The sequence below is a fragment of the Pelecanus crispus genome, chromosome 2 (assembly GCF_030463565.1).
Source record: "Pelecanus crispus isolate bPelCri1 chromosome 2, bPelCri1.pri, whole genome shotgun sequence".
NCBI lineage: Eukaryota > Metazoa > Chordata > Aves > Pelecaniformes > Pelecanidae > Pelecanus > Pelecanus crispus.
Genome location: NC_134644.1, coordinates 153,072,584 through 153,097,798, shown reverse-complemented (window position 1 = coordinate 153,097,798; position 25,215 = coordinate 153,072,584). Strand labels below are relative to the sequence as shown.

Genomic DNA, 25,215 nt, shown 5'->3' with positions numbered 1-25,215 from the left:
GAGAAAATAATCTGCATAATACATCAGTGGTTTGTTGAAATCTTGCGGGTAGTAACATTGGACTCAGCCACCTGGAGAAAATAATTCATAATGTAAAGTGGCAGACCTGTTTAGTCCTGCAGAAGAGGTGGGCATCCAGGTTTGGCTGTCAATTTTTTCCCTTTTTTATAGTTTTAGAATAACTGTCTTTTATGAAGTACACAGATCTTTTGCTTCTGTGCTCTTGCAAGGAATGTTACACTGGGAAATATTCTGAAAGACTGTGCAGCATCTAAATAGCATTTCAGAATAGCATTTGAATGCCTATTTACCATAAATGAATTTTACACTTAGAAATAGTAAGCTATTTTGCCCATTTTAAGACAGGGAAATGAAATAAAGACAAGAAAAAAAGCTCATGCAGGTTACACTGTACACTGTTGCAGACAGTGACCAAGCACAGCCTGGACTGCAGGCTTATGTAAAATGGTTGCACATGCTGCAGCTGGCTGCCTGATCTGCACTAATTTACAGTATTTGTGTTCCTTGACAAACCACTCAAGCCCTCCCCAGCCTTTAAGTGTGAGAGTGCACTTAGCCAGCCATAAACTCACAGAGTATCTCTGTGATTACAACATTTAAATGTTGTAATATTTACTGACTGCTTTTATTGATGCCATTAATATTTTTGCTTGATAAACAAGACAGTACATATTATTATTGATATATTCATTTGGGAACATAAAACCAATGATTAAACAGCTGTCCTGATCATCAGAGATAATGGAACATTATACCAGAATGAAAGGATTGTTCTTTTTCAGCAACTCCTTTTACAAGAGTGACTATTCCGCACTTTGGAGAAGAAAAAAATAACTATGCCTAGTGAAACGTGTATATATTGAGTCCTATCTATTCAGTCCCACCCACCTAACCCTCCCTAGACTAATTCTGCATTGAAGACAAAGTTCTGAGTGTAGTTTATGTTGATTTAGCCTAAAACTACCAAGACTGGGAAGTACAGCCTGGTGTACTGGGCTACCACCACACACTATAGAAAAGGCAACACAGAGCTGCCTTCAGGCCTTCAGTATTTGCCAAGGCTTCCAAGCAGATGTATTTGCCATGCCAAACCCTGTGCTGCCAAGGCTACACTGCTACAGGCTCCCAGCAGATCTAATGTACAGCCAAGTTGTGTATGCCTACATGAACAGCCGTGGTATTGACAGTGGCTAGTGACCTCAGGGTAGACACACCGCTAGCATTACACACCTAATGTGGCTATCCTTTAGGGAAGTAAGATAGACTGTAGTGTCAGATGTAAATCATTGATGGAATTGTTAATTACATTCCAGTTAGGGGATAGATAATTACTTGTGGTGATTCATAGAATAGCACACCTCAACCTGCAGATCCCACACTGAGCTTGCCAAGCAGTCCATGGAAATGAGCCCTTCTAAATTAAATACATGCAAGCACCATGAAGTGGCAAACAGTATCGGCATTGCACAAAGTTATTCTACAGAGTCATTCTGCAGCACACTGAAAGTTTCAGAAACCTATGGTTTTGATTTTGTCTGTTTCATTTCCACACTTGGAGAACATCAGTTCTTAAAATACATTTTTCATAGCAATGTGCTGTATTATAACAAATCAGACATTGTCATAAATAAAACAACCTTACTGTATTTTTTTTAAGCTAATGCAATAGTAATAATCTAGCGATATATGGTGAAGATTGAGAATTGCTACGGCAAGAAAAGCAACTTAAAGGTAAATCACTTCAGAAATATAATGTGAAAGAAGATCATCAGATCATTACCTTGTCTCTTTTTGCTCAGTTGGATGTAAAGGTACTTCCCATCAAATGTTTTCAACTGGGTCAGATGGCACAAAAATATTATTTGAGCCTTACTATTTCAGGATGTTTTAGATTTGAAATTGGGAAAGTTAATTGATCCTTTTATTAAATCTGAATGTCTTAATAGACAATATTTGTTTTTAAAAGTTTTATTTACACATTGAGTTACAGTCTCAGCATCTGCTAGGTGCCTACCAAAGTAACATCTAGAAACTGAAACTAAATTGTCTTTGCTGTTGGACAAAGCTCAGATACCTCATACTCATCCATTAACTCTACTCCAAATTGCTCTTTATTCTGCTGCTAAGGTCTACTTTTGACCTTATATCTGACAATTTTGTTTAGGAAATGGATTATAAAAGTAAGCGTATTGCATGTTAGTGTTACAGTAACTGCAGCACAGAAGACAAAAGGAAACATACTGCTTGTCTGACAGAAGCCATGCTGGCATTTCAGTTTTATATTTGTTTCTTAAATTGCAATTCTCTATAAGGCAGTTTCTGAAGTGCTCCTTTGGTCTCTGCCTTGAAAGTTCTCTTTCAAGAAATAAGTATGAACGCAGTTGTAGCTCCCCTGGTTTGGACAATCGGGAGGTCTAGGCTGTGGTGAAGTGTATCTGCCTACTACTCAGCTTAATTAAATATTGTTTCTTTTTAATTTTTTTTTTCTTTTTTACTTTTTAAATAACAGCCACAGCAGTAGGAAAGTTACCTCCTGACTTTCCCCATGCTGGAAATATATGTCTCTTTTATTGGAAATAAGGTTAAATTTTCATTTCCAACCCCATCAAGACTCATATAAGATAGGCAGCATTCTGGACTTTATGACCCATAAAGCAGTAAAAGTACCCAGCCTTTTCAAGCTGTTTCAACAATAGGAAGTCTGCTGCAAGCAGAGCGGTTGATTAGAAGTCACTTCTGTATTTTTAGTAAGAAGATGATTTTGTCCTGTTTTGCTGTGTTGAAGAATGGGATAAATCTCATTATTACAGATTCTATCAAACACGTTTTAAAGTTTCTAAAAGCCCTTTCCTCTGCATTAGTAAAATAATCAGCTGGAGACCCTAAAAAAGTGACACTGTTTGTGCCAATACCTTGTAACTGCAGTAGATTACTTTCCCGTAGTGATGAATTCAAGATTATTAAAGCTGAAAGACAAATACCTGCTCTGCTTCCTAATACAACAACTTCTGCAAACGTTTTGACCTCTTTGTGAACTACTACTATATGACTGACAAGCCACATAGAGCTACAACTGCTCTGATACTTATTTCTCAAAAGAAACTGTTTTGGAACTTCTAATTCAAAGGAAGTTTTAAAGTGTTTCATATTCCCTTAATCTATTGTTACCAGTCTTCCATCGTGGACTATACAGTCATGCAGTTGTCCAGGCAATTGAAATTGTCAGTGATTTCCAACTGTCATCCTATTTTATTATCTTTTTTTTTCTTTTTTACAGTCTACTCAACAGTTTTTATTTGCTAGCATTTACATAGGAACATGCAAATCTGGTCAATGTTTTTAGTGATCAAAATGTTAGGAAGATGTTTCAGACAATTGTCCATTGTGCTACTACAGGAAGATTAAAGAACTGTTCTGGATTGTTTCAATAGTTCTTTGCCTCACTGACAAAAGCTCTCGAGCAGCCAGAGCACAGCAATTGTATGAAATGTTCTGTAATTTCAACTGTAGCTTTCAGTGCAAGTTCACAGCCTCTAAAGGGACTGCAAATTTTAGTTACCACACATCATTTGAATGGATGTTACTGGATTATTTGATTATTTCTAAAACCTTTGTCAATGGCTGCCTAATGAAGTCTGCCATTAAAAATAAAACCGAATATTTACTAATATTTACAACAGCATTACATTTATATAAAGCAAAAGATTCTAAGTCATTTTTACAAAATACTGTATGCAAATGAATACACAGAGAGAATATATGTTTATCTGTAGCTTGCTACACACAAACCCAAGATGAAGGCTATGATGAATCTGCCTTTGCATGTAATTCATACTCAGCCAACTCAATAATCTGTGCTTACATTTTGTCACTCCTGTCAGGCTCCATCAAGGCAACTGAGGTATGCTGAGCCAGGTCAGCCTCTGCCAGCCCTGCTTTAGCTATCAGCTGCAAATGGCATCTATCAGTCCCTTGGGAGATTTAAGGACTGACCCAGGAGATTAATTTTTGTACTGCTCTGGTATTAGGTATATAATAAGCTCCACAGTTGCCTTGGGCTTCTCAATATGGAGCTGCAACCAGTTCTAGCTCAGACTCATTCTTGGCTGCTGATCCTGACTTCTGCTTTGTAGCCCTGGCTCCTATCCTGTCTTCCTCCTTTTTATTCCTAATTCTTGGATCCTGCTTTCTTAGCCCTATATTTTGCTTCTGATGAGTCCCATTGGCACTGTTCAAACCCTGTTCTCCCTTCAGCCAGTTCTTGCTTTGCATTAGGCACCCCTTGATCTCCTGACCCTGTGCCTGAACCAGTAAATCTAGCTGGATATACAGTGGTTCCCTGTACATCCATTCCTTACTTCCACATATTTTTTTCCCATTATTCAGAACATTCCAATCTACTTCTACCATGAATAAAAAGAACTGACTGTAACCTGATTTGCAATAAAGTTAGGCCACCAATTGAAACATGTTGGTAAAAAGGAACGTCCATATTTCTATTGAACATGTGAAAAAAACCTACTTCAAAAGTTCTCACATCTTTCCCTTAGTGGTTTGGTGCCATCTATTTATTGATTTCACTAACCAGTGGTCACATATACAGTCTTACAAAGGAGTTCCTAAAACCCGATTTCACTGTGGGACCAAGCCATGTTGCAAACAGCATCCTACTGCTAAATTAGTAAAAGAAAACTGAACAATGAAAAAGATCAAGCAAGTCAGCACTGGGCCATAACCAGTAGATCAAGGGGAGTGATTATTCCCCTTTACTCAGCAGTCATTAGACCACATCTAGGATATTGTATCCAGTTTTGAGACCCAAAGTACAACAACGACATCGATAAACTAGAATGAGTTTATTGGAGAGCCACCGAGGTGCCTGGGCTAGAGCATTTTCCCTGTGAGGAGAGGCTGGGGCAGCTGGGCGTGTTCTGCCTGAATAAGTGATGGCTTTGGGAGTACCTGAAGCAGTCTGCCAGGTCATACAGGGAGGATGACAAAAAGACAGAGCCAAGCAATGGACAGCAGCTCTGACTGGTATAAGAAGGCACATTTTTACCATAGGTACAGTGAAACAGTGGATCAAGTTGCCCAGAGAAGTTGCGCAGTTTTCATCTTTGAAAGTTTTCAAGACCTGACCAGATAAAATCCAACCTGTACTGATCTCACAGCCGACACTGCTTTAAGCTGGGGTTGGATTAGACAGCTCCTGAGGTCCCGTCCAACCCAAATTACTCTGTCATCCTATGGGTCAAGGTGATCCAGGAGCTGAAGAAGAAACTGCAAGGACAGCAGTAATGCAGAAGCCACCAATGGATCACAGTCTAAAGACAAATGGAAATTTAGAGGGAGGTAGTCTGGAAGCAAGCCAAATCAAAAGACAAAAAGTCATCTGCTTCACATATTTCGGCATATGGTGCAATTTTTAAATAACTCCCTAAGTGTACAATTTGAAATAAATACAGGAGAGCACTAGAAAATATTCTGGGTTTACATCAAGAACTTACAGGACCTGCAAATATTTGGTAAAGTAAAAGCAGTAAGGCAGCTCTTAAGAAGTATTTGGGTCTTCTAGTGAGCTTGAGAATTAGCTTGTCAACAACTTCGTCTTTCTATTATCTAAAATCTGTTCTTGCAGTCAGTTTCAAAACACCAAGTAGTCTTTTGTTTTGATATTCTTTTTTATACAATATGACTTTTGGAAGATCAAGATAACCTCTAATTTCAGCTGCACTGATATCCGTTCTGAAATCAAGCTGTTATTGATGCAGAATTAATTCAAAAAACAGCTTCATCCAGTCTAGAGAACTAAGTGTTTTTATTTAATCTTACTTTAAGTCAGGATCAAATTTTACAAATTTTGAAAGGAGAGAGCGCTGCAAACTTTCTGCTGGGTTATATAAAGTTACCACATTATTCCAAAGACTGTTCAAAATCACAAAGACACTGTTTAAAATTTCATCTCTCCTATGAAAAACACAGTGGGTAAAAACCTGTTGTTTAAGGTAAAGATAAGTAAAACAACACAGGAACAATTCTAAGCATCACCTCAAAAAAAATTCTTAAAAGACAATCCAAGATGTGTTACACACTGGAATGAAAATATAAGGTTTATAATGGCCAAGCAGGTGTCTCATAATATCTCATCAAAAACCACCTTGAAGTCACTACTCATAGAGAGAGCTTCTACTCCAAATCATCAAGTCATTGGAACAGGACTCTGCAACACGACATTTCATTATAACAAGAGGCTACCATCACTGGCCTATGTCCTTCTGTAGTATGCCTTATGTACTGTATAACTAGACATCTACTTTAAAAACGAATCATAGAATAGAATCATAGAATCGTTTAGGTTGGAAAAGACCTTTAAGATCATCCAGTCCAACCATTAACTACTAACTTCTATTATCTATCAAGGAAAGTAACTGAGATTTTTAAGAACAGTTTTCATAGTCTGAATATTAAAGAAAGATGAACGTTTCCATGGTTCTAGTTGATTTGACAGATCAATAGAAGAGACATCCAGGTACAGCATACAGCTAGGGTGAAACAGCTATAATTGACTATATAAATTCAAATTAATAGAAAATCTCATGTCTCCTGTGGATGGACTTCACCTTGTTACAAGATCTGATGATTCCAATATGCGTTAACTAGTTATAGGTGAACCATAGAATGCTCTCATGTAGCCAGAATATTCCCAATAATTTTTGAACAAAAGCAAAGACCTTGAAGAAATATGAGTCTTCATAATACGAAGGTAAATAAAAGCTTCAAAAGAAGAACACTTTAATGAGAATTAAGGGTAGAAGGATGTCCAAAAATCAGTCCCCCTTTTCTGACATGAAAGTGATTCAGGAAAGCAGGCAAAATGGAAAGTAAAACAAAGCTCTTTCTAAGATTTATTGAAATATTTGCTATCCAAATTACCTTTCATACTGCTGACCTTCTCCTGATTCTTAACTGCTATCTAAAACAGGGCAGAGTCAGTCACCAAGCTGCTCTTTAGAGAAACAGGTCCACAGTCTAGCTTTGTGATGGTGGGTAATAAACTCTTGGTGTAGATCTTCTCAAACTTCCCAGCATCTTTTTAACTGCCACACATTAACTTTTTGACTGTCTTACACAGAAGGAAGAAAATGTATTTAAAATAGAGATCAGCAATCTTTTAGCATTCCATAACACTGTGCCAAATTTCCTGAAGATGCATTATCATGGACACTGTTCACTATAAAAAAACTGAGCTCTTCAAGTCAGGGTGATTACAAAAACACAGGTGTCCCAGGGCTTCACAATCTGCTGTGCAATTGCATTTAACAGTAGCTCCAGTGCTTTATGTCCTGGTGAACTCCAGTGCGTGTGTTAGGACAAACTGGTGAGCCTGCCTACAGTTAACTCACTTGTTCAATGGGTTCAGTTTCAGTGGTAACTCTTAATTTGATTTCTGGTCCTTTTTTGGTATTCCAACTCTAGTGAATCCTACTTATGCTGGATAAACAGAATCAAAGTGTGCTTCCTGTATTTGTTTCTGTTCCTCAAGTGGTTCACATACCATTTCTGTCACCACTGCACTCGAAATCTCTTGCACTTCATACAGTACTGCCATCCAGACAACAGCTTATTTTTTAAAGAGGGTAACAAGGCAGGATTTCTGTTTTAAGAAATCCTCTTTTGTCTCTCATTTTCTCCCTAACTTTGGCTTCTTTAGGATGTTACTTTGCAAATGCAAGCTAGGAAGTCAAACAATATGCATTTTAAAGAGTTCTCATTTAACCTGGATTTTAAACTACATTTCCATAATTTGTTTTTAGTCCTTGGGTCTCTCATAAAAACAAAACCAAATAAAAAAAGATAGAAAGGCAACCATCTTTTCTCATCACAGAATTTCTGTTTCATTACACTTTATTTCACTCCAAAAGCCTGTTAAGTATTTCAGCATACCTGACGTTTTGAGAACAGAGATATGAACTTCCCCCTTAAACCTACTTTCTCTATGTAATATTTAAGTATGACTTTCACTAAATTTGTCCTGGGACACAACACCTTCAAAGGAATTCATGCTGAAGAAAACAGCTGGATTGACACATGGGCCATCTGGTGAATGCTTATTCCTATAAGCAGAAGTGCCTAAGGACCACGAGTAACACAATTGTTCAAGAACAGGATATAAATGTATCTTTGTATGATTCCGCTTTATAAGTCCTTATTCCATAGATATCAGAGGGTAGCCTCCATAATCAAGCATGATTTGAGGGAAGGTCCCATAATCTTTTTTCTTAATCTCTTGTTTTCACTGATTGTTAGGATACTTTTTGGAAAATCCCTGTACAATAAGAAATATATGAGCTCAGCTGATAATTCATCTACAAATTTTCTGCTGATTCGTGTAGCTAAAGGGGAACCAGATCTGCAAGGCGTAGATACCACCATCTCCTTATTCCTCCATAGGCAAGTTAAACTGCTTAGAAAACATTGCTTTTCCCTAAAATATATTTTCTCAGCAGCTTTACCCTTGTTATATTGCAACTAGGGAAAAAAAGGCTGCAGGGAGCATGAGTATGCAAGCCTCTCCTAGGGAACAGAAAAACTGAACTCTCTCTTTTTCTCTTTAGTAATTGTGCTTCAGTTCTCAAAGAGGGAGTAATTAGAAAACATGTATTATGTCTGTCATATCGCAGTGTAAATACTATAATAATTTACCTCTTTGTTTGCTTGTAAGGTTAATTTGAATTCAATTTTACAGAAAATATGCAACACCTATTAACATTACTTCAACTTCACCACATAAAGCACTTTAACAGTAGGATAGTAATATGTAACATTTCTGGAAAAGAAACAAAAAATAATTCAATTGAAACTGTATGAGAAATTTAGATCATTTCACAAGACAGTTTTCTATATTAGAACTATTCTGGGGTCAAAAACTTCTGTGAATGCTTTTGAAGATCTTTAATTATGAATTATTAGAACCCTTTAAGTTATTTTCGTTTAACAGATGTTTCCTTAGCATAGTATTAGCAGAGCATTTCCTAAATTTATGTGACTAGAAACTAGCTTAGAAGTGGGAAAAGAAACATTTCCAACTGCCTCCTAAAAAACACCTAAGTTACTTCTTTACAATTCTTGAAACTGAAAGTCAGCCTGTTTACCAGAAGTGAATTTATGTTATCGTCTCTTAGAGACAGAAAACTATGTCACAGTGTTTTGAATTTTGTTTTTCGAAAATCATATTCAAACTGACGTGCAGATATTATTAATTAGCTAGTTACTTCAGATTAAGCTGCAGAAATATGCAAATCACTAGAAATGCTTTTTACCTGACGGCATGTGTCACTCAAGAGAGAACAGAAACAGGATGATGCATCCTGGTTCTCTGAAATTTAATGGATCTAAGACACTCTATATGAGGAAAAGAATATAATATCTTTTAAAGATTTTACATAGTTTGAAGAAAAAAAGATATATCAGATAAACTTTACTGCGATAACACAAGTTGAACTTCATGAGAAAATTGAGTACATTTGGCTGTATGACAGATGAATTTTTTTCCTCAACATAAACTGACTCTGAAAGAAACACAATTACCAAACTTCTTTTCAGCATGGTACTTAAGGTTATTGGATGAAAAATCTTTATATATTCAAGGCAAAGATTTAGGAAAAGATGCTCTTTTAGGGAAAAAAAGAGGTTTTGTTTATGCAGACTTTATTTGATAATTTTGTCTAAAATTTAATTTTCTACTATCTTGGAATACTACTAGTAGAATAAGTTTGCTGCAATAATTTAACTATTCTACTTTTTGTATTACAAAAATGACTACTTTTTGGATACATCATTACTCTGTTCAGAAGTAAAGATTAAATTTTCAGAACTGTTTTTTACTTTTTTTCTTGTTATTTCCTGTTATTATTCACCGATTCCAGACTGTCAGCGAAAACTCTGGTAAAAGAATGATTACCATCTGCATGAGGAGGATAATATTCCTTCTGATGTATTACTAAAGAAAATATTCTATTGCCTAACAATAAATCAATATTAATTCTGGTAAGCAAAGACTTTACTTCCAAGAGATGACAGTCAGAAATACCATAGGTTAGAAGGCCCACAGAGATAATTCCATGTTTTAGTAACGTTCTTGCTAGAAGTCTTGCTGAAGGCATTAGGGCTTTACAAAGGAAAGACCTGAGTCTCCAAGGTCCTGACCCTACTTTGATTAGCTCCACTGTGCAGAACCAGCTTTTACAGAATAATGGTGGTGTGTTACATATCCATCCAAATCCTTCATATATACTACTTGCAATACAGAAGCTTGAAGTCACAGTTATATTCACTAAAATTAACTGCAAGAGATTATGTAGTTAAGACACTTCAAAAAAATCAAAGAAATGCAATGCCTTGGGGAAATCTGATAGAGATACATAGCTTTTTTCTTGCACGACAGATGGCAAAATTCCTCAAAACCACAAATCTGTTGTTTGGAAAAAGACTGATAAACTGGAAAAAGTTCCAGTGATAACTTTGGGGCTGCTATCAAAGAAAATCAACCCATTTAATAAAGACAAGCACCCCCAGACACTGAACAAAAAAACCCATCCACACTGCTAAAACCACTTCATGGGCCTCATCATTATAGTCAGAATTACAGATGGCAACAGTAGACTCTGGGTGAATCCTTGATCATATGCCCAGCTGAACCACCCGGAGCGGCTCCCCAGCAGCCATCCCGGGAGCACCTTCTCAAGGTGCTGCAGTACAGGAGAGCCAGACAGGGCAGGAGACGCGCGAGGCGAGGGGCCAGCCACTTCTCCTGCCTCTGAGTCTGACAGTGCTTGGTGGCCTCTGAACCACCCCCTGTGAGGCAGACCGACAAAGGTCCTGCTTCTTCATTTGGAATCCTATGCGTTTAAGCAGGCTCCGCGCGAGCGCTGCACGGGAACTTCAGCTCTATCCTTTCTACTTGCGTGCCATGCTTTCCTTGATTTTTCAAGGTCAATAGCCTAGCAAATTGATCTAGCAAACATGTTTCCATCTAGCTGGAACCACTGCTCTGCCCTTGTTATCTTTCAAATGTGAATAATGTCCTTTTTGCGCCTATTCTGTCTGGCACAGAATTAAGTAGCACAAACTGCAGTCTGGTGTGATACATGTTATCATATATTATTATTCTCACTTCTTGGAGCTCCCTGACTGTTGCAGCAATTCAGTTAACTTCATATATTCCCTATTTTTGAAAGTCACACTTTGGCACCCAGATATTTAGCACGTATTTCCCAGTTATTTTTCTTTTTTGTTTTCCATAGATTTTCTCAGGTATTATCAGCATAACATCAGTTTCAGTACATCTTAAATAATTAGTTCAAGCACAGTCACACTATTTTATACATTAATTGTTACTCAGTTCACTAGCACCTTGGAGCTTTACAGCTTAAATTCAGATAACTGTAAACAGAAATAATTGAGTTTACTATGAAAAGATAGCCACTCTGAACCAAAATAGACTAACTGTTTAGGAATTCACGTGTCTATACAAAGCAGTTCTGAAAGGAAAAGACCTTCTATTACAAAAAGGATAAAAGGATTTAAGATAAATTGCACCAATTACTCTGGCTGGAAATTGGTCAAAAGAGCACACAGGCGATTTTTAAATGTGATTATTAATGGAATGGTTACAATAACTTAATTGAATCTGGCTTCGATAGAAATCTTTTGATACGCATTTTGATGTATGTTTGATATATATGTGTTTGATAAAATATTTTTTTTCTGGAAAACATTTGGGTTTTGCAAAAGAATATTTAAATCATTGCTGTAAGAGTGTATCTCAAGACTTTGTGTTACACTTAGATTTTTGTGGGTTTTTACTTTCAGGAATAATTTTTTCTCTTTGAGATTCATTATAAAATTATAAGGTACTTTAACAACATTTTATAATGTATTTAACTTCTGCTTTCTAGATACATGACTAGCAATAGCAGCTTACACAAAAACTAAGAAAATGGCTGACAACAGAAAGTACCTGCTGACAGATAAAGATAGCCAGTATCAGTCTACTTTCAGATGTTTATATTTCAGCCTTAATCATGATATATGAATGCAGTATTTGTGTTAACCACAGTATTACATTTAAGCATACCCTGAATCTCTAATACAGACACAGATACTTAAGATTAAAAAATAAATTTAAAAAGCATCAAAACCAAAATAAACTAAAAGAGACTTGAATTAAATGAAAAAGGAATATGACAGCAACAGAAATATTTTCTGAATTTGTGTATCGTTGACTAAAGAAGAAAATACTAGAAATCACACCAACCCACATCTGTATTCAAAGTCACTAAATTACTTTTAACCTATCAGCAAAATACAGTTTGATAAGAACAGAAGTGAAAGAAGAGATGTTTTCTACATTACCATGCGTACAGAGTTCAAATGTAGAATTCTGAATTTATTTCCTCTAGCTACATTTTTAAGTCTTATAATGGAACTTTAAATCCTGTATCTACAGGAACCAGAAGTGCAACATCAGCAATTTATTCCACAAACTTTTTATGTTAAAAATACAATAAACTACTTGATTAAAAATACAAATGCAATCAGCACTATGGGCCAGAGAGATTCTCTTTGCCATTGAGTAGTAAAATTCCTTACATATCACAAATGAGCACAATTGATTAGGTAACCTGGGTGCTCACAGCCTTCTGAGAGTGACAGAACCTGTCCTTCCAGACCAGACAGGTTGTTTAGCTATCAAGTTTCTTGTCCAAAAATACAATTACTGACTGGTCCATAGGAAAGCACAAAAGCCATGGAACAGGCTAAACAGCTTCTTCATATGGAAAATTCTTTGTTAGCCTAATTGGTGTTTGGTTTATTTTCTGAAGCAAAGAGCTTATTGGTGTGGAGGTGGGGAAGGGGAAGATGAAGCAACCCCATAGAACTATGCACAGCTATTCCCATTTATAAGCCTATCAAATTCTGCTGGTTAGGCCCTTAGTTTTACAGGTATTTTATAGAAATTAATTGCATGGAATATTTGTATATGGTATTATCTGTGTTAATTTTTGCCTTCTTAATTATTCTTCAGCATAGCTCCATTCTAATTATTTCCAAGTTTTATCCAGATATATCAAATTTTAAAATTTAAACTAGTATGTTAAAAAGAAATGTATACAAAACAGATTTCCAATTTCTGCACTGTTTTGAGGAAATATGGGTATCTAACCTAGCCTCCATTTTGTATTCAATGTTTTGAATACTTCTAATTACATCCTTAAAAACAGAAGTTGTAAGAAACAATTATAGGGTCAAAGAGGTATATTCATAATTGTTATAAATTATCAAATTATTACTGGGCATATCATGATCTTCCCAGAACTCCAAACTCTAAGCTTAAATTTTCAAAAACAATTGCCAATTCAAACCCAATATAAATCAACTACAGCTTATATACTGTAAGAATATCAAGGGTCTCATCATCCTGTTTGCTTGGCTGTTTGTTCAACTCCTCCCCCACTAGGGTTTCAAGAAGAAAAGTGGTGTTTCTGCTAGCAATCTTTGCTGCTCTGTGTACTGCTCTCTTTTGATTTTTAAGGAGGAGACAAGGGCATCCCCCAAACACCATTAAATCAAATGTTTCAATCAACAACACAGGTCAAAGGATAGCACGTACGAATGACACAACTATTTGATGCAGGTTTCAGAGGAAAAAGGCAGTTCTTGGATACTTTTGCACATTGTGACAAGACTGAGAGTTAAGAAGATCTGCTTCTGATGTATTCAAACTCAACCTCTTCCACCTCCAGTGTTACAGATCTTACCTTTTGCACATTCTCTCACATAGACAACACATAATGGGGTACTTGATTCATTGCTGAATCAAAGTGTCTCAGTCTGAAGAACTGCAGCTTTTCAGTGTCTGCATGCTCCAAGAGCATTTCAGCTGCAACTGTATTATTTAAATAAACTGAATGAGTGCTTAACTCTTCCACAGCTTAATTTGTCTTGGTCTTGCTAACAGGTTAGAAGATCACAAATAGTATGCTAGTATGCCTAATATTACTAGTCTCCTACACCAGACACAGAGAATTATGCTTGTATATTTACAATGCACAGTATCTTGCAAATCTAAAACTTGAATTGTGATTATTGATTAACAGGAACTGCAGCATTGCATACATCTGATGATGTAGAAAGTTTCAGTCATGTTCAATATGAATCATTGAAGGTGGAGCTGGAAAGTCCTCTCCAGTAGTATTCTGTATTATTCAGTATTTGGTGTACTCTTTTCTACATTTGGTTAAATAATCTTGTCACCAGTTCTGCAAAAATGTCAGTTTTTGTCTGGTGTTTTACCTCTTTTACCCCAACTCTTTGTTCCTTGTTGCTCTAATATACTATATTCCTAATTACTGCATTACTGACTATTACTAATTGCTATATTATATAACTGGATTTCTCTGCCTTTTTGTAGGTCATTATTTTCTCCTAATAAAACAAATAAAAAGAGCCTCATGATACTTTGAAGTTTAAATGTGTGTCAGCTAGTTTCCAGTCTCTGTTTTACCTTTGCTCCTAAAGAAAACAAATCTTTTTTCACTATTCTAACTCCTACATAAATCCAGCCCCCTTTAGTTTGGCATTCAACACTTAGTTACTCAGACCCTTTTGTAGGGTCTCATATGGCTAGATTCAATGGAATTCTCTCTTGATTCTACATTGATTTCACATTGATTGCAAACACTTCTAGGGCTCCACATACAAGAAGTATGTTCTCTCTTTTTTCCCAGTAGCAACAAAGTTTTCAACTCTCCCCAGTAGATCCACTGGGCAAGTCCCAGCCACGGGGGCAAGGAGAGAGGAATGGCACGATTCCTCGCACCCCTTATCCTTTGTTTGTCAGCAGGGATTCCTGAATCTGAGCAGTGGTGGCAATGGCCAGGGGAAGGAGTTACTCACCAAGCATAGGGCTATCAATTTGTTTGCCAGAAAAGCTAATGGCAGCAGCACCAAGCAAGAAGCAAGGCAGAGAGCTTCGGAGAGGTTTTAAGAAGTAGTTTGGGAATTGAGTTCAAAGCCAGATCAACCAAGTGAGTTGAAAGTGAATCTAGTATGCACGCTCAGCTTCTCTGGGGTCCCGTCTTGGCCCTTCCCTCTTCACAGTGCATCCTGCCTAAACACTTAAGAACTGGAAGCTTAGTTTTTATGCAAAACAATAAACTAGTCCTAGAAAGATTCTTGAGGAAAATTACATAAATCAGGCTAGTGTAGCAGAGCCACACTATGGTAAATGGCTATTTTTTTCCTCTGGTGGAACACTTGTGCTACTGTGCTTTTTTACTGCATTACCAGAACTCAGGTTTTCCTGCATGTCAGCTTCTACCAGTACTGCAATTCAGACATTAATATATAACCTATTTAGTACAAGTCTACTAGTACTCAATATTCAGAAATAAATAGTTGTTCCAATACCAGAAATATTTTTACCTAATCCTTAATGCCCACACTGTTTTTCCTCTCATGTCTCTTTAGTTGTAAATATGTTTATAAGAAAAATCAAATATATTGCTTTTTTTTGTTATGTCTGTGCTGAAATCATACTTAAGCAACTTCTGCATTTAAGGAAATAACTCTTACACAATATATTACCTGCCAAACTCATGTATACAAAATATTATGGAAGCAGAATACTTTGTTTTCTAAAAGTAACGAGGCATGTATATGAATAATAAAAATACAATCTGCAATTTTATCAATCATGAGAAAAAAATATAAAGGAAAATCAATTTCATATTTCAGCAGCTTCTAAGAATACAGATATCTGGAAGTAAACTTCTCCCACAAGCTTCTTGATGTATAACTATGCACCATAGAAGTGTATGTACCTTCCTCTAAAGCCTCTACTACTGACTTCCAGAGGTAGAATAAAACTAGAGAGCTATAAAACAGAATGCCTATTTTAATATTTTAATATTTTAAAATTTTAATATGCAATATAACTTCTACTGTTATAGCATATTTTTTCTTAATTCAAAGTAATCATGAGGGACATAGAGTTGCTGTTGACTTCCATTTAAAGAAAGAAATAGAACAGAAATGTAAAAGAAAATTCCATGTGCCAGCTTTCCTGAATGTCACTTAATGCCCAGTTAATGACATTTTTCTCAGGCATGGCACACTTGACTGCCTGCTTGTGACAGTTGACAGATTTAAAAAATCAAAGTCACTGTATAGTATACAGAACACGAGATTTCAGTCAGCATTTGACATATGTGTTTCAGTTCATGATTCCAGAAGAATTTTTGTAGAAACCAGGTAGATAAATTGTACTTACTCATTTTCTGTCTCTAGATAATATAAGCACTTAATTAAGGGGAATTGAAGCAGTGGTAGTAAAAAAGTGAGGACCGAACTCTCATATGGCTTATAAGAGTTATAGTTCTCATATGGCTTTAAAACTACACAATTTTAAAAATGCATTTCTAATTAATATATATATGTGAATACTCAGTGTCTAGTTCCACAAGTTCACTGATAGAATAAATAACTCATTTTCAAATACTGAAACTACACTTTGGCAGAAGAGTAAATTAGCTGTTTATTTCTGGAGACAATTTGTTTGATGTGTGCAATAAATAAATCACCATTTTCATAAAGTAATTCCATTTATAATTTTCCTCTTTAATACATTCCAATAGGTAAAATTTTAATAAAAAAGATAAAAGATGTATAGCGAGGCCCAATAATATGGTGTGGGTGAAATGGAAAAACAAGGGTAGGGAATGTTTCCTTAGGTAGTTTTATTCTATCCAGCTCCTGCACATGAGAGCTCATTTATTCTCTTTACTCCACACCAGTCCTACTTCTGACTCAAATTTCAGTCAAGCATTGATGGAGCAGGAAAATTAGCAGAATAAGTCTGGTTATACATACAATACATAAAGTCATATTTCTGTGGTACATACAATCATAACAGTTGCAAGAAGGTCTGCTCACAGTATTATGCTCATCTCTAAAACGTAACACCTTTCAAAGCTGACAATATAGACACACGTGAAAGTAATTTTGCCATACGTGTCAACATAAAACAAGCATCTAAACATGACAGTATACCAGGTCCCTCCTACATGTTAATAAAAATTCCTATGCCTTCTGTAGTAAAAACTACATTTGTAAAACACCCAAATAATCATGCAGCACATCCTCAGAGTTTTTAGCTATTTTAAGCCATTTTCATAATTTTCTTTTTGTTTTGTCAATTCTAACTATTTTCATTGCTAATGTTCTCCGTTTTGTCATGGGCTTTGCTAAAACTCTTCCCTTATTTTCCCACACTGAAATGTACATTCTAGAAAGTAATTATATCAAGTATATTAGTCTACATTATCTGCAAAACTAATAATACTTAATAAATTTGATGATTTCTCTTCAAATATTAACTGGCTCGGTTTACAGCAACTTTGCCAATCCTTGGAACAAGGAACTACATCCTGGAAATAAAACTCTTAAAACAGACTTCTCTTCCTCAGCCAGCTTTTATAGGTCAGAAGTCTCGTGCTTCCCACTTACAATCTGACCTCAATTAATGAAGTGTTTTAGAGGACACTAAATTATTTTTGTATAATAGAAATTTAAATTGAAAATACCTTGATTATTTTAATTAACACACTGTATATGACATGACCCTGTTCCAGATAGCAGGAAATTTTGGATAGTATACTTGGGGCTATACCACTATGAAACAATTCAGATTTTTGGCAAATTGCCACAGCTGAGGTGGAAGCTTGTGTTGATGTATAAAATACTTTTCCAAAAGCTAAACTACTAGGTAACACTACATCTTCCAGTTTTCAATAGATCAAGATAACCCTGTGTTCAACTATATGAAAGCCATGAACAGGTTTCAATAGCTCTCATTCCATCTGTCACTCAGCAAACCTCTTTTCTCCTTCTCTTTGAGCTTTTAAATCATGGCCCTATTGTTCATTCCAATGGATAATTACACTGCCACTTTTATTTGACTTCACTTATCCTTCTTAAATTTTAATAATCAAGAACACTCTGTGTTAAGGGTTTTGCTGCACGTTTCCAATAATTTTATTATAGACACACAAGAAACTTTTCTGAAGAAACAACCTCCCACTCATCTATTACTTTCTAAAAGGATATTGGATATTTTAGTTTAGCATATTTTGTTGCTTTTCAAAACAAAACTCCCTTGCCTTAGAATGATAATCTTGTTCCAGCCTGGAATCTGATCCTGCTACCTGTTTGTACTTGCTCATTTTCATTTGGCGATTCCTCTCTTCTACATCCAATGCACCTGTTAAGTTAAAAAAAAGAAAAAGTAAATAAATACACAAGCAGTCCTCAATTCCAAGTTTAATGTTATGCTCATGGAAGTTTTAACAGAAAGAGATGAAATCTAATTTATTTAAATTACAGTGTATGTAATTTTAGTTTCTGAATTACAGTTTTGCAGGAAAACAAAAAATTGTAAGAGGAGGAAAAGAGTAGATAAGTAAGTAATTCAGCAGTATCTTAGTAAGTGCTGTATTATCTACACAATTCAAGTGAAACCAACTTTGTGGAAGAAATGAATGTAAATGGAACAAAATGTTTCCACAGAATAGTATTTTACTATTTCAAAAATATTCAAGAGAAACTGTCTTTCATTTTAAAAAAGGAATGCAAAGGCAACCTGCTTATTTTGGGTGGAGGTCCTGGTTCTGCATTTGTTATAGTGTCATACTAGCATTTTTATACCAAATTACTAATCAAGTAACAACCACAGGCTGGCAGAGCTTCCGTTTACCATTTGAGCATATTCTTAGTATGCTCAAAACAATTTAAAGTTGTGTAAAGGAATGTTAAAGAGCCACCCAGTGGCATCACTGTATTACATTCTAATGACACACAACTTCAAGAATGATTTCAGGATTCACTCTTCTTGGACCAAATACACGATTAGTCTCAGTTAGGAATGGGCTGGGCATGGTATTATATGACCTGGGTAGCAGCTGGTTTCAGCCAACTGGTAATGTAACACCTCGATTTACTATGTAAAATAATAAGGAAGTAAGTGCCAAAGCTGTAATGGAAGACTGAGAAATAGAAAAATGAGAGGAAGACAACAGCCCAGAATTAAAGATTTTCAAACAAGATATAATTATCTAATATACACACACAGACTTGATTCTCTTCCACTTTAACATGATATAAATCAAGAGTAATTCATTATCCACTGAATGCTCAAAAGGATTCATTTTGACTGTTTGTCTTAAAGTTGCCATAATTTTAACACAAAAGTTGTCTAGGATTAAAATTTCAGAATCCCACTAGCCATAAATGGAAGTTTCTGTACATTATATATATTGAGCAATCTGGACTTTTTTTTATGGAACTGAGATGGGAATACTAGATTCCAGTGTACTATATAAATGTGATTTAAACTCTAAATCTCAGTTCTACGTTGTAATCTAATAGTAAAGTGAGGCTTTGCACAGGACCTCTGCAGCGCCTCTGAGCTTTGTATTTTCTTTCTTGAATACAGTAATGGTAGCAGCACACACTACGAGAGAGACCGGCCAGCTAAATCTTGTGGCACTTTGTGGGAAATCTGGAAGGAAGAGGGTGAGAGGAAGAGGGAAGGGAATAAAGCTAAACTGTACTGTTATCTACAAACCCTCTGGCTTCTGATTTTTGTATTCAAACTCTCCATCTTTACTCCCTACAAACAACATGAATGAAAAGCCTTCATCAAAACTTTTAAGAGAAATAAAAATCAACAAAGATGAATGAAAAACTGGTGTTTTATAGGGAAAAACGAAATGAAAAATACAGCAGCGGATGAAAATTCCTAAAATAAAATATAGCTAGTTTTTCCTGTCACAATTTTCCTCAACCATTATTGGCCCCAAAGCAATACCTGCCAATTTATCATTAAGATGAAGTGATTTTTTCAAGGATCTAGTTTTAAAAGCTCTAAAGATACATTTACTCTCTTGAAAACAAAAACTTTAAACTGGAAAATGATATTTTTCTTTTTTCAATTACAGAAGTAAGTAACACATAAGTGGTTTTGAAGTAAAACACTCTAACTTTTGCTTAAAGAAAGAAACAATCTTTTGCTGAAATCATAACATTCTGCAAAACCACTTGTCATTCTTCAGTAATGTAACAAAAGAGATGTTTTTCACCAAAAGGGAAATTTTGTGAATTTTTCTTGTGAAGTTTTCTTATGATATCATCACATATGTTCTTTTCCCCCAGATATCCTGCCAGATTTCAGGAAATTACAAGAAGTGATGAAATAACACCTCTTGAGCACTAATTAGAAACTTCATAATTACTTGTGAAAATATTCATTCTTATCTATGATGATTTGGCAAAGTGAAAGTTAGGTTTCCAATTGCTCATGGTCTGAAAAACCAAGCACTCTGAAATGTGCAGTTGAAACAAAAGTATAACACATAAGCTCTCATTGTGGGTCCTCTGTAGCAAAATAAGCAAAATTGATGGCATATTTTAGTCTCAAGAGAAAAACAAGTCAGAAAAATTTAGGGGAAAAAAAAATCAATTTCCATAAAAGCTTATTAAAAGAAAATCTAACTTGCTATGTATTTTTGAAACTGCCTTTAACAACTAAGTGAATTCAATTACATGCAAAAAGAGGGAATCCTGAAGGCAATGGAAAGTTCATAATGCAGAAGATGAGCTTTGGCTGTACGATGCGTGGGGCTGACACGCAGAAAGAGTGTGCAGGGTTACTGGCTGCCACAGGCTAATCTCAATGTAACTAAAGCCAGATGCAGCTGTGATCTGGATGGGAGTAGGAAAGGTTGAGAGTGTCATGGCACTTCCCATTCACATGGTCCAGTGTGCATCCATGTCGCACTAAGTGGTGGAAATGCAGGGCTATCATCATCTCCAGTTCTGATGGCAAATTTATACTTAGATGAAACCTATGTGTGGGGGTTTAGCAGGAGCAGAAAATACTTCCAGAGAGTTCAGTAACTGTCTGGGTGCATTAGGAAGCTTCAGCTCCTAACGTGATTTTGGTAACCAAGGCTGAACATCTGTCCTGTACTAAGGACTCCACCGTAATCAGGAGGTGTATATGGAGTGTGTGTAGGCAAATCAGAACTAACCTGAATCTAACTATTAGTTATCAATAGCAGTAAGAATGTAGGAGCATAAACTTTCACATTGGTAGCACAAGGCTGACTGAGCTCTCTTATTATTCAGGTCCTTAGCTAGAGCACAACACATTTCAGGACTATAGACACTGACACTGGAACAAATTAAAGCTAATTCTGATATACTTTCATGTACTGCCACGATGTACCAAAGTGTACGCAACCATATTTTGGCCAGGCAAAAGTGAGTTCATTCGTACACTTCTGCCTTAACTTCCTTCCATAATTTTGCTTCTAGACAGTAGCTATGCCTCCAACAGAAATAGCCATTGAGACACTCAAACTTCAGCCATAGGAGCACAAAAAATTAAGGAAGACTGATGGAAGAACAAAGCCTGATTTTGCTCATAAACACGACTGGGTTCATTACACTGTAGGCAACATCTCAGAGTTTTGCTTATTTTGAACAATTCTCTAACATTAAAAAATCCATGGCCTGAAGGTTAGCTCAGTGGGGTTTTCATCAGCACAGGGAAATTCCTGGCTGACAAAGAGCCAGCTGCTGATTCAATACCAGTCATTCTCCATATTTTTAGAAGAGAGTGTGCTGAGGGAAAGCAGCCCAACTACAGTGCAAACACAGTCCTGAAATGCCAGAGTAAGGCACCCGAGCACTGTGCACAGCAACCCTGTAACCTGCCCTCAGATCCACGAGGACTGGTGCAGAGTGAGAGACTAATTTGTGCCAGAGCTTAGCAATAGTGACTAAAGTAAATTAAGCCTTAGGCTGCATGAATTGTACTTTAACCTTTGTTTTTATCTATGGAAATGTAACCAGTAGATAAGGAAGTTAAGTAAAACTTTAACTACAGTGTATTCTGTAACAAAAGATAATGAAATGTCTCAAGACAAAGACAAAAAGGGGGCCTGGAGGCTGTGGGAGCAAATCAGAAAAAGAAAAGACCCCAGACGCTGCAAACAGGATTGGATGAGCAGTGCCACCAGGATAATCAAGCAACCTATAGAGACTATAAAATCCAGTAACAATAGACAGGCAGGAGCCCCTCTTCAGAGGCACCCAGCTCGAGCTGTAACTACTATTGTATATTAAACACAGTAGAAGAAGGAACTCTGATTCTTTTATTAAAGCTGAACCTAGGGACGAGCCCTGTTGAGGTGGCATCCGTATAATTCCTACCATGGTCTAGGTGTCGTCTGTATAATTCCCACAACAGGACTCAGGGCAGGCACTAGAATCACTGCTCCAGCTTCACATGCAAACCATTATTTTCATGTTTTAACTTGAAATAAGATAAGATTCAGCTACTTCACCCTTAAAACTTTCCTCATAACTTAAAACTTTGTTTTCACTTTGTTTCATGTGAAAAATTTTAAGGGTCTGTAATTAGTAGTGTGGTTAATACCTAACTTTTTCTGACCTCAACTGCTCATAGAGTCACATTTTTACAAGGAGATAAGCAGTCATTCAATTCAGCCTTGAGCTAAAGATTGTTATTTGCTCTTCAGGCCAAATACTTGTTACTCTCTTTGGTAAGACTCTTCAGTTGCTAGCCTGTGGTCCACACCAGAGACAAAAGGGACAACAAAATGGCCTTATCACCCAGCTTAGCATAAGACAAACCTACCTATTTAAAAAATAAAAATAACAACAGCTCAGTGGTGTGTTTTTTCATTCTTTCTTTCATTGCCTTCTCCAGTGGGAATCATTAAACTATTCTAGCTACTATAGATGCTGGTGATGGTAATGTGTTTGGAGATCAAGCCAGGAAACCTGAAATTAGTTATTACTCTGTCCTTAATTGGTTTAGTGGTGGACTTGGTAGTGTTGGGTTAATGGTTGGACTTGATGATCTTAAAGGGCTTTTCCAACCTAAACGATTCTATGATTCTAAGGAATTTGCTGTACAGTGGGGCTTCTGGGGCACAGAAACCTGGGGTATGGAAGTAGAGTGGAGTTTCTCTTAAAATATTAGGACAGACTTAGTTTTGGATAGGCATGGACAAGAAGGATACAAAATCTGGGAGGCACAGCAGCTCAGGCATTGCGGAAAACTAGTGATGAGGAGACTACAGAAACACTGATATTTTGGAAGTCAGAAACCTGTAATAGGGAGGAAAAAGGCAGTGTGCAAGTGAGCACACTGTGCCTGCAGTGGTGAGGACAGAACAGAACTCTTAAGGTGTATCAGAGCCTTCTTTAGCTTATTTGACTCCCTTAAAGCAAAGGAAATACATTTGGGAAAGCCCTTTCTTAGTTTCCATTTCCTACTGTCTATTTTGAAATCCCCAAAATACATCAAAATTGTGATCCAACTCTATGGTACACATTTGCTTAAACAGAATAGATCGAAGAACTTAAGGGCAAAAACATGAAAATATTTTGAATAAGTCACCCTACCTGTATCCCCATTGTCTGGATCTGCTTTCTTTTCTTCTATAAACAAATGAAAGCAATATGTAAAACAAAAAGAGGGGGAGAGAAAAAATGCAGAAATAATAATAAAAGCAATATAAATCATGCATTAAAAAGGAAAAATGAATAAAACTCACCAAATTAATTTAATTTGATGAGTTTAGTCAACCAACCAAGTATGGTGCTCTACATCCAGAGGCATATTCATTGCGTGCTAGTGTATACATTTGTGCACTGGTATTGAAGACTTACTGGAGGGAACCCATGGGTATTTTGTGCACTTCCAGAATCATTAACACACTCAACACAAAAGAGAGCAAGGCAGGTGTCAGACATAGTTACTTTACAGTTTCCTTGAATAAGATGACACAAAAATAAAAGCAAAAAATTTGCTTGTGCTGTATGTTTTACGCAATGCACACACAATATGCAGTCTAATGGTTCAAGCATAGAAATTGAATGTGTCAGAATGGTTTTCAGTAATTACTTTAAATCTTCATTGGATTAATCAATTCTCATAGCTTCTACAGGTTAAAAGGTTTAATAATTATATTACTGTAGTTTGTCTTAGAGTTGAAAAATTATGAAGAACAAAAGACACTAACAGGAATACTCAGAACCCAGTCTGTGCACATAAATCTAGCTAACTGATGCCAACAAATATTCTGAATGTATATCAAAGGTTGTAAATGGCTCAGGGCATTCCTCTGTCGCAAAGAAATGAAAATACATTGGATCCCTATCAAATAGTTTGGCAGCCCATAAATAGTGCACTCTGAAATCCAAGTTTGGTAATTAATGTGAAAGAATTTTAAGTCAAATGAAATTTACTTTAATTAGAAATGCATTAACTTTTAAACAGACTCTCTGTTTCTTTGTCTTACTGTAAGCCAAAATGATATTAAATTCTATTAAAACAATCCCATGAATATGGAGCAACAACCCCCAAGCTACAAACCAAAAATAGTACGTACTATTAGAATTAAATATTTTTCCAGAATTACTGGTTATTGAGGATTGCTCACAAAATTATGATCTACTTCATAGTACACAGACCAAAGAGAGAAACAGAGCTGTTATATTTTAAGGAAATAACATTTTGTAGATGGATATCAAAGCAGAGAATGAAGTCCTACTTAAAGAGAAGTACTGGGGCAAGGTAGAAGTGTAAGAAAGAAAAATATGCTACTGCAGAGAGCATAAATAATGCGCCACACTTTGATAGGATCTGGCATCCCATCCTGTGTGTGATCAAGGTTGTTCTTCTGCTGGTAATTCCTAGTGGAATTGTTAGGCAAATTAATGGGAAACAGATATGGCAAGTCATAAGCCTACACTTTTGGAAATCAGTGGATACCAAATGGGTTCCTGAGACCCCTCCTATTCCCTGACCTTTCCTGCCCCATATTGTACACAGTTTATAAATAAGGCCTTTTGCATTCTTCTGCTTTGGCCTTTGGCTAGCCTGGCCTATATTATCTGTGTAGGTTGTGGATATTTCTAGGAAAATAGCAGAAAGAGAGAGATAGTTGTGTTTGCTTTTCAAGGTTTTGATTTTTTTTTTTTTTAAATTGCTGTCACCAATATAAAAGCTAAAAATACAACACTGTCTTCTACTGCCTC

The 25,215-nt window shown here is 36.2% G+C and overlaps 1 protein-coding gene across 42 annotated transcripts in view; it reads right to left on the bottom strand.

Annotated features, from left to right (window-relative positions):
* The window catches only part of RIMS2 (regulating synaptic membrane exocytosis 2), a 496,337-nt gene that overhangs the window by 72,308 nt on the left and 398,814 nt on the right, over window positions 1-25,215 (bottom strand). For 16 of the 42 annotated variants that reach the window (XM_075728355.1, XM_075728363.1, XM_075728352.1 and 13 more), the window contains one exon: window positions 18,243-18,343. The exons of 22 other annotated variants lie outside the window; for them this stretch is intronic. In XM_075728355.1, the coding sequence (XP_075584470.1) occupies window positions 18,243-18,343 (101 nt within the window). Of the gene's footprint in view, window positions 1-18,242; window positions 18,344-23,577; window positions 23,614-25,215 lie in introns of all 42 variants that reach the window. 4 more of the 42 variants (XM_075728349.1, XM_075728350.1, XM_075728351.1 and 1 more) reach the window with 1 other exon arrangement.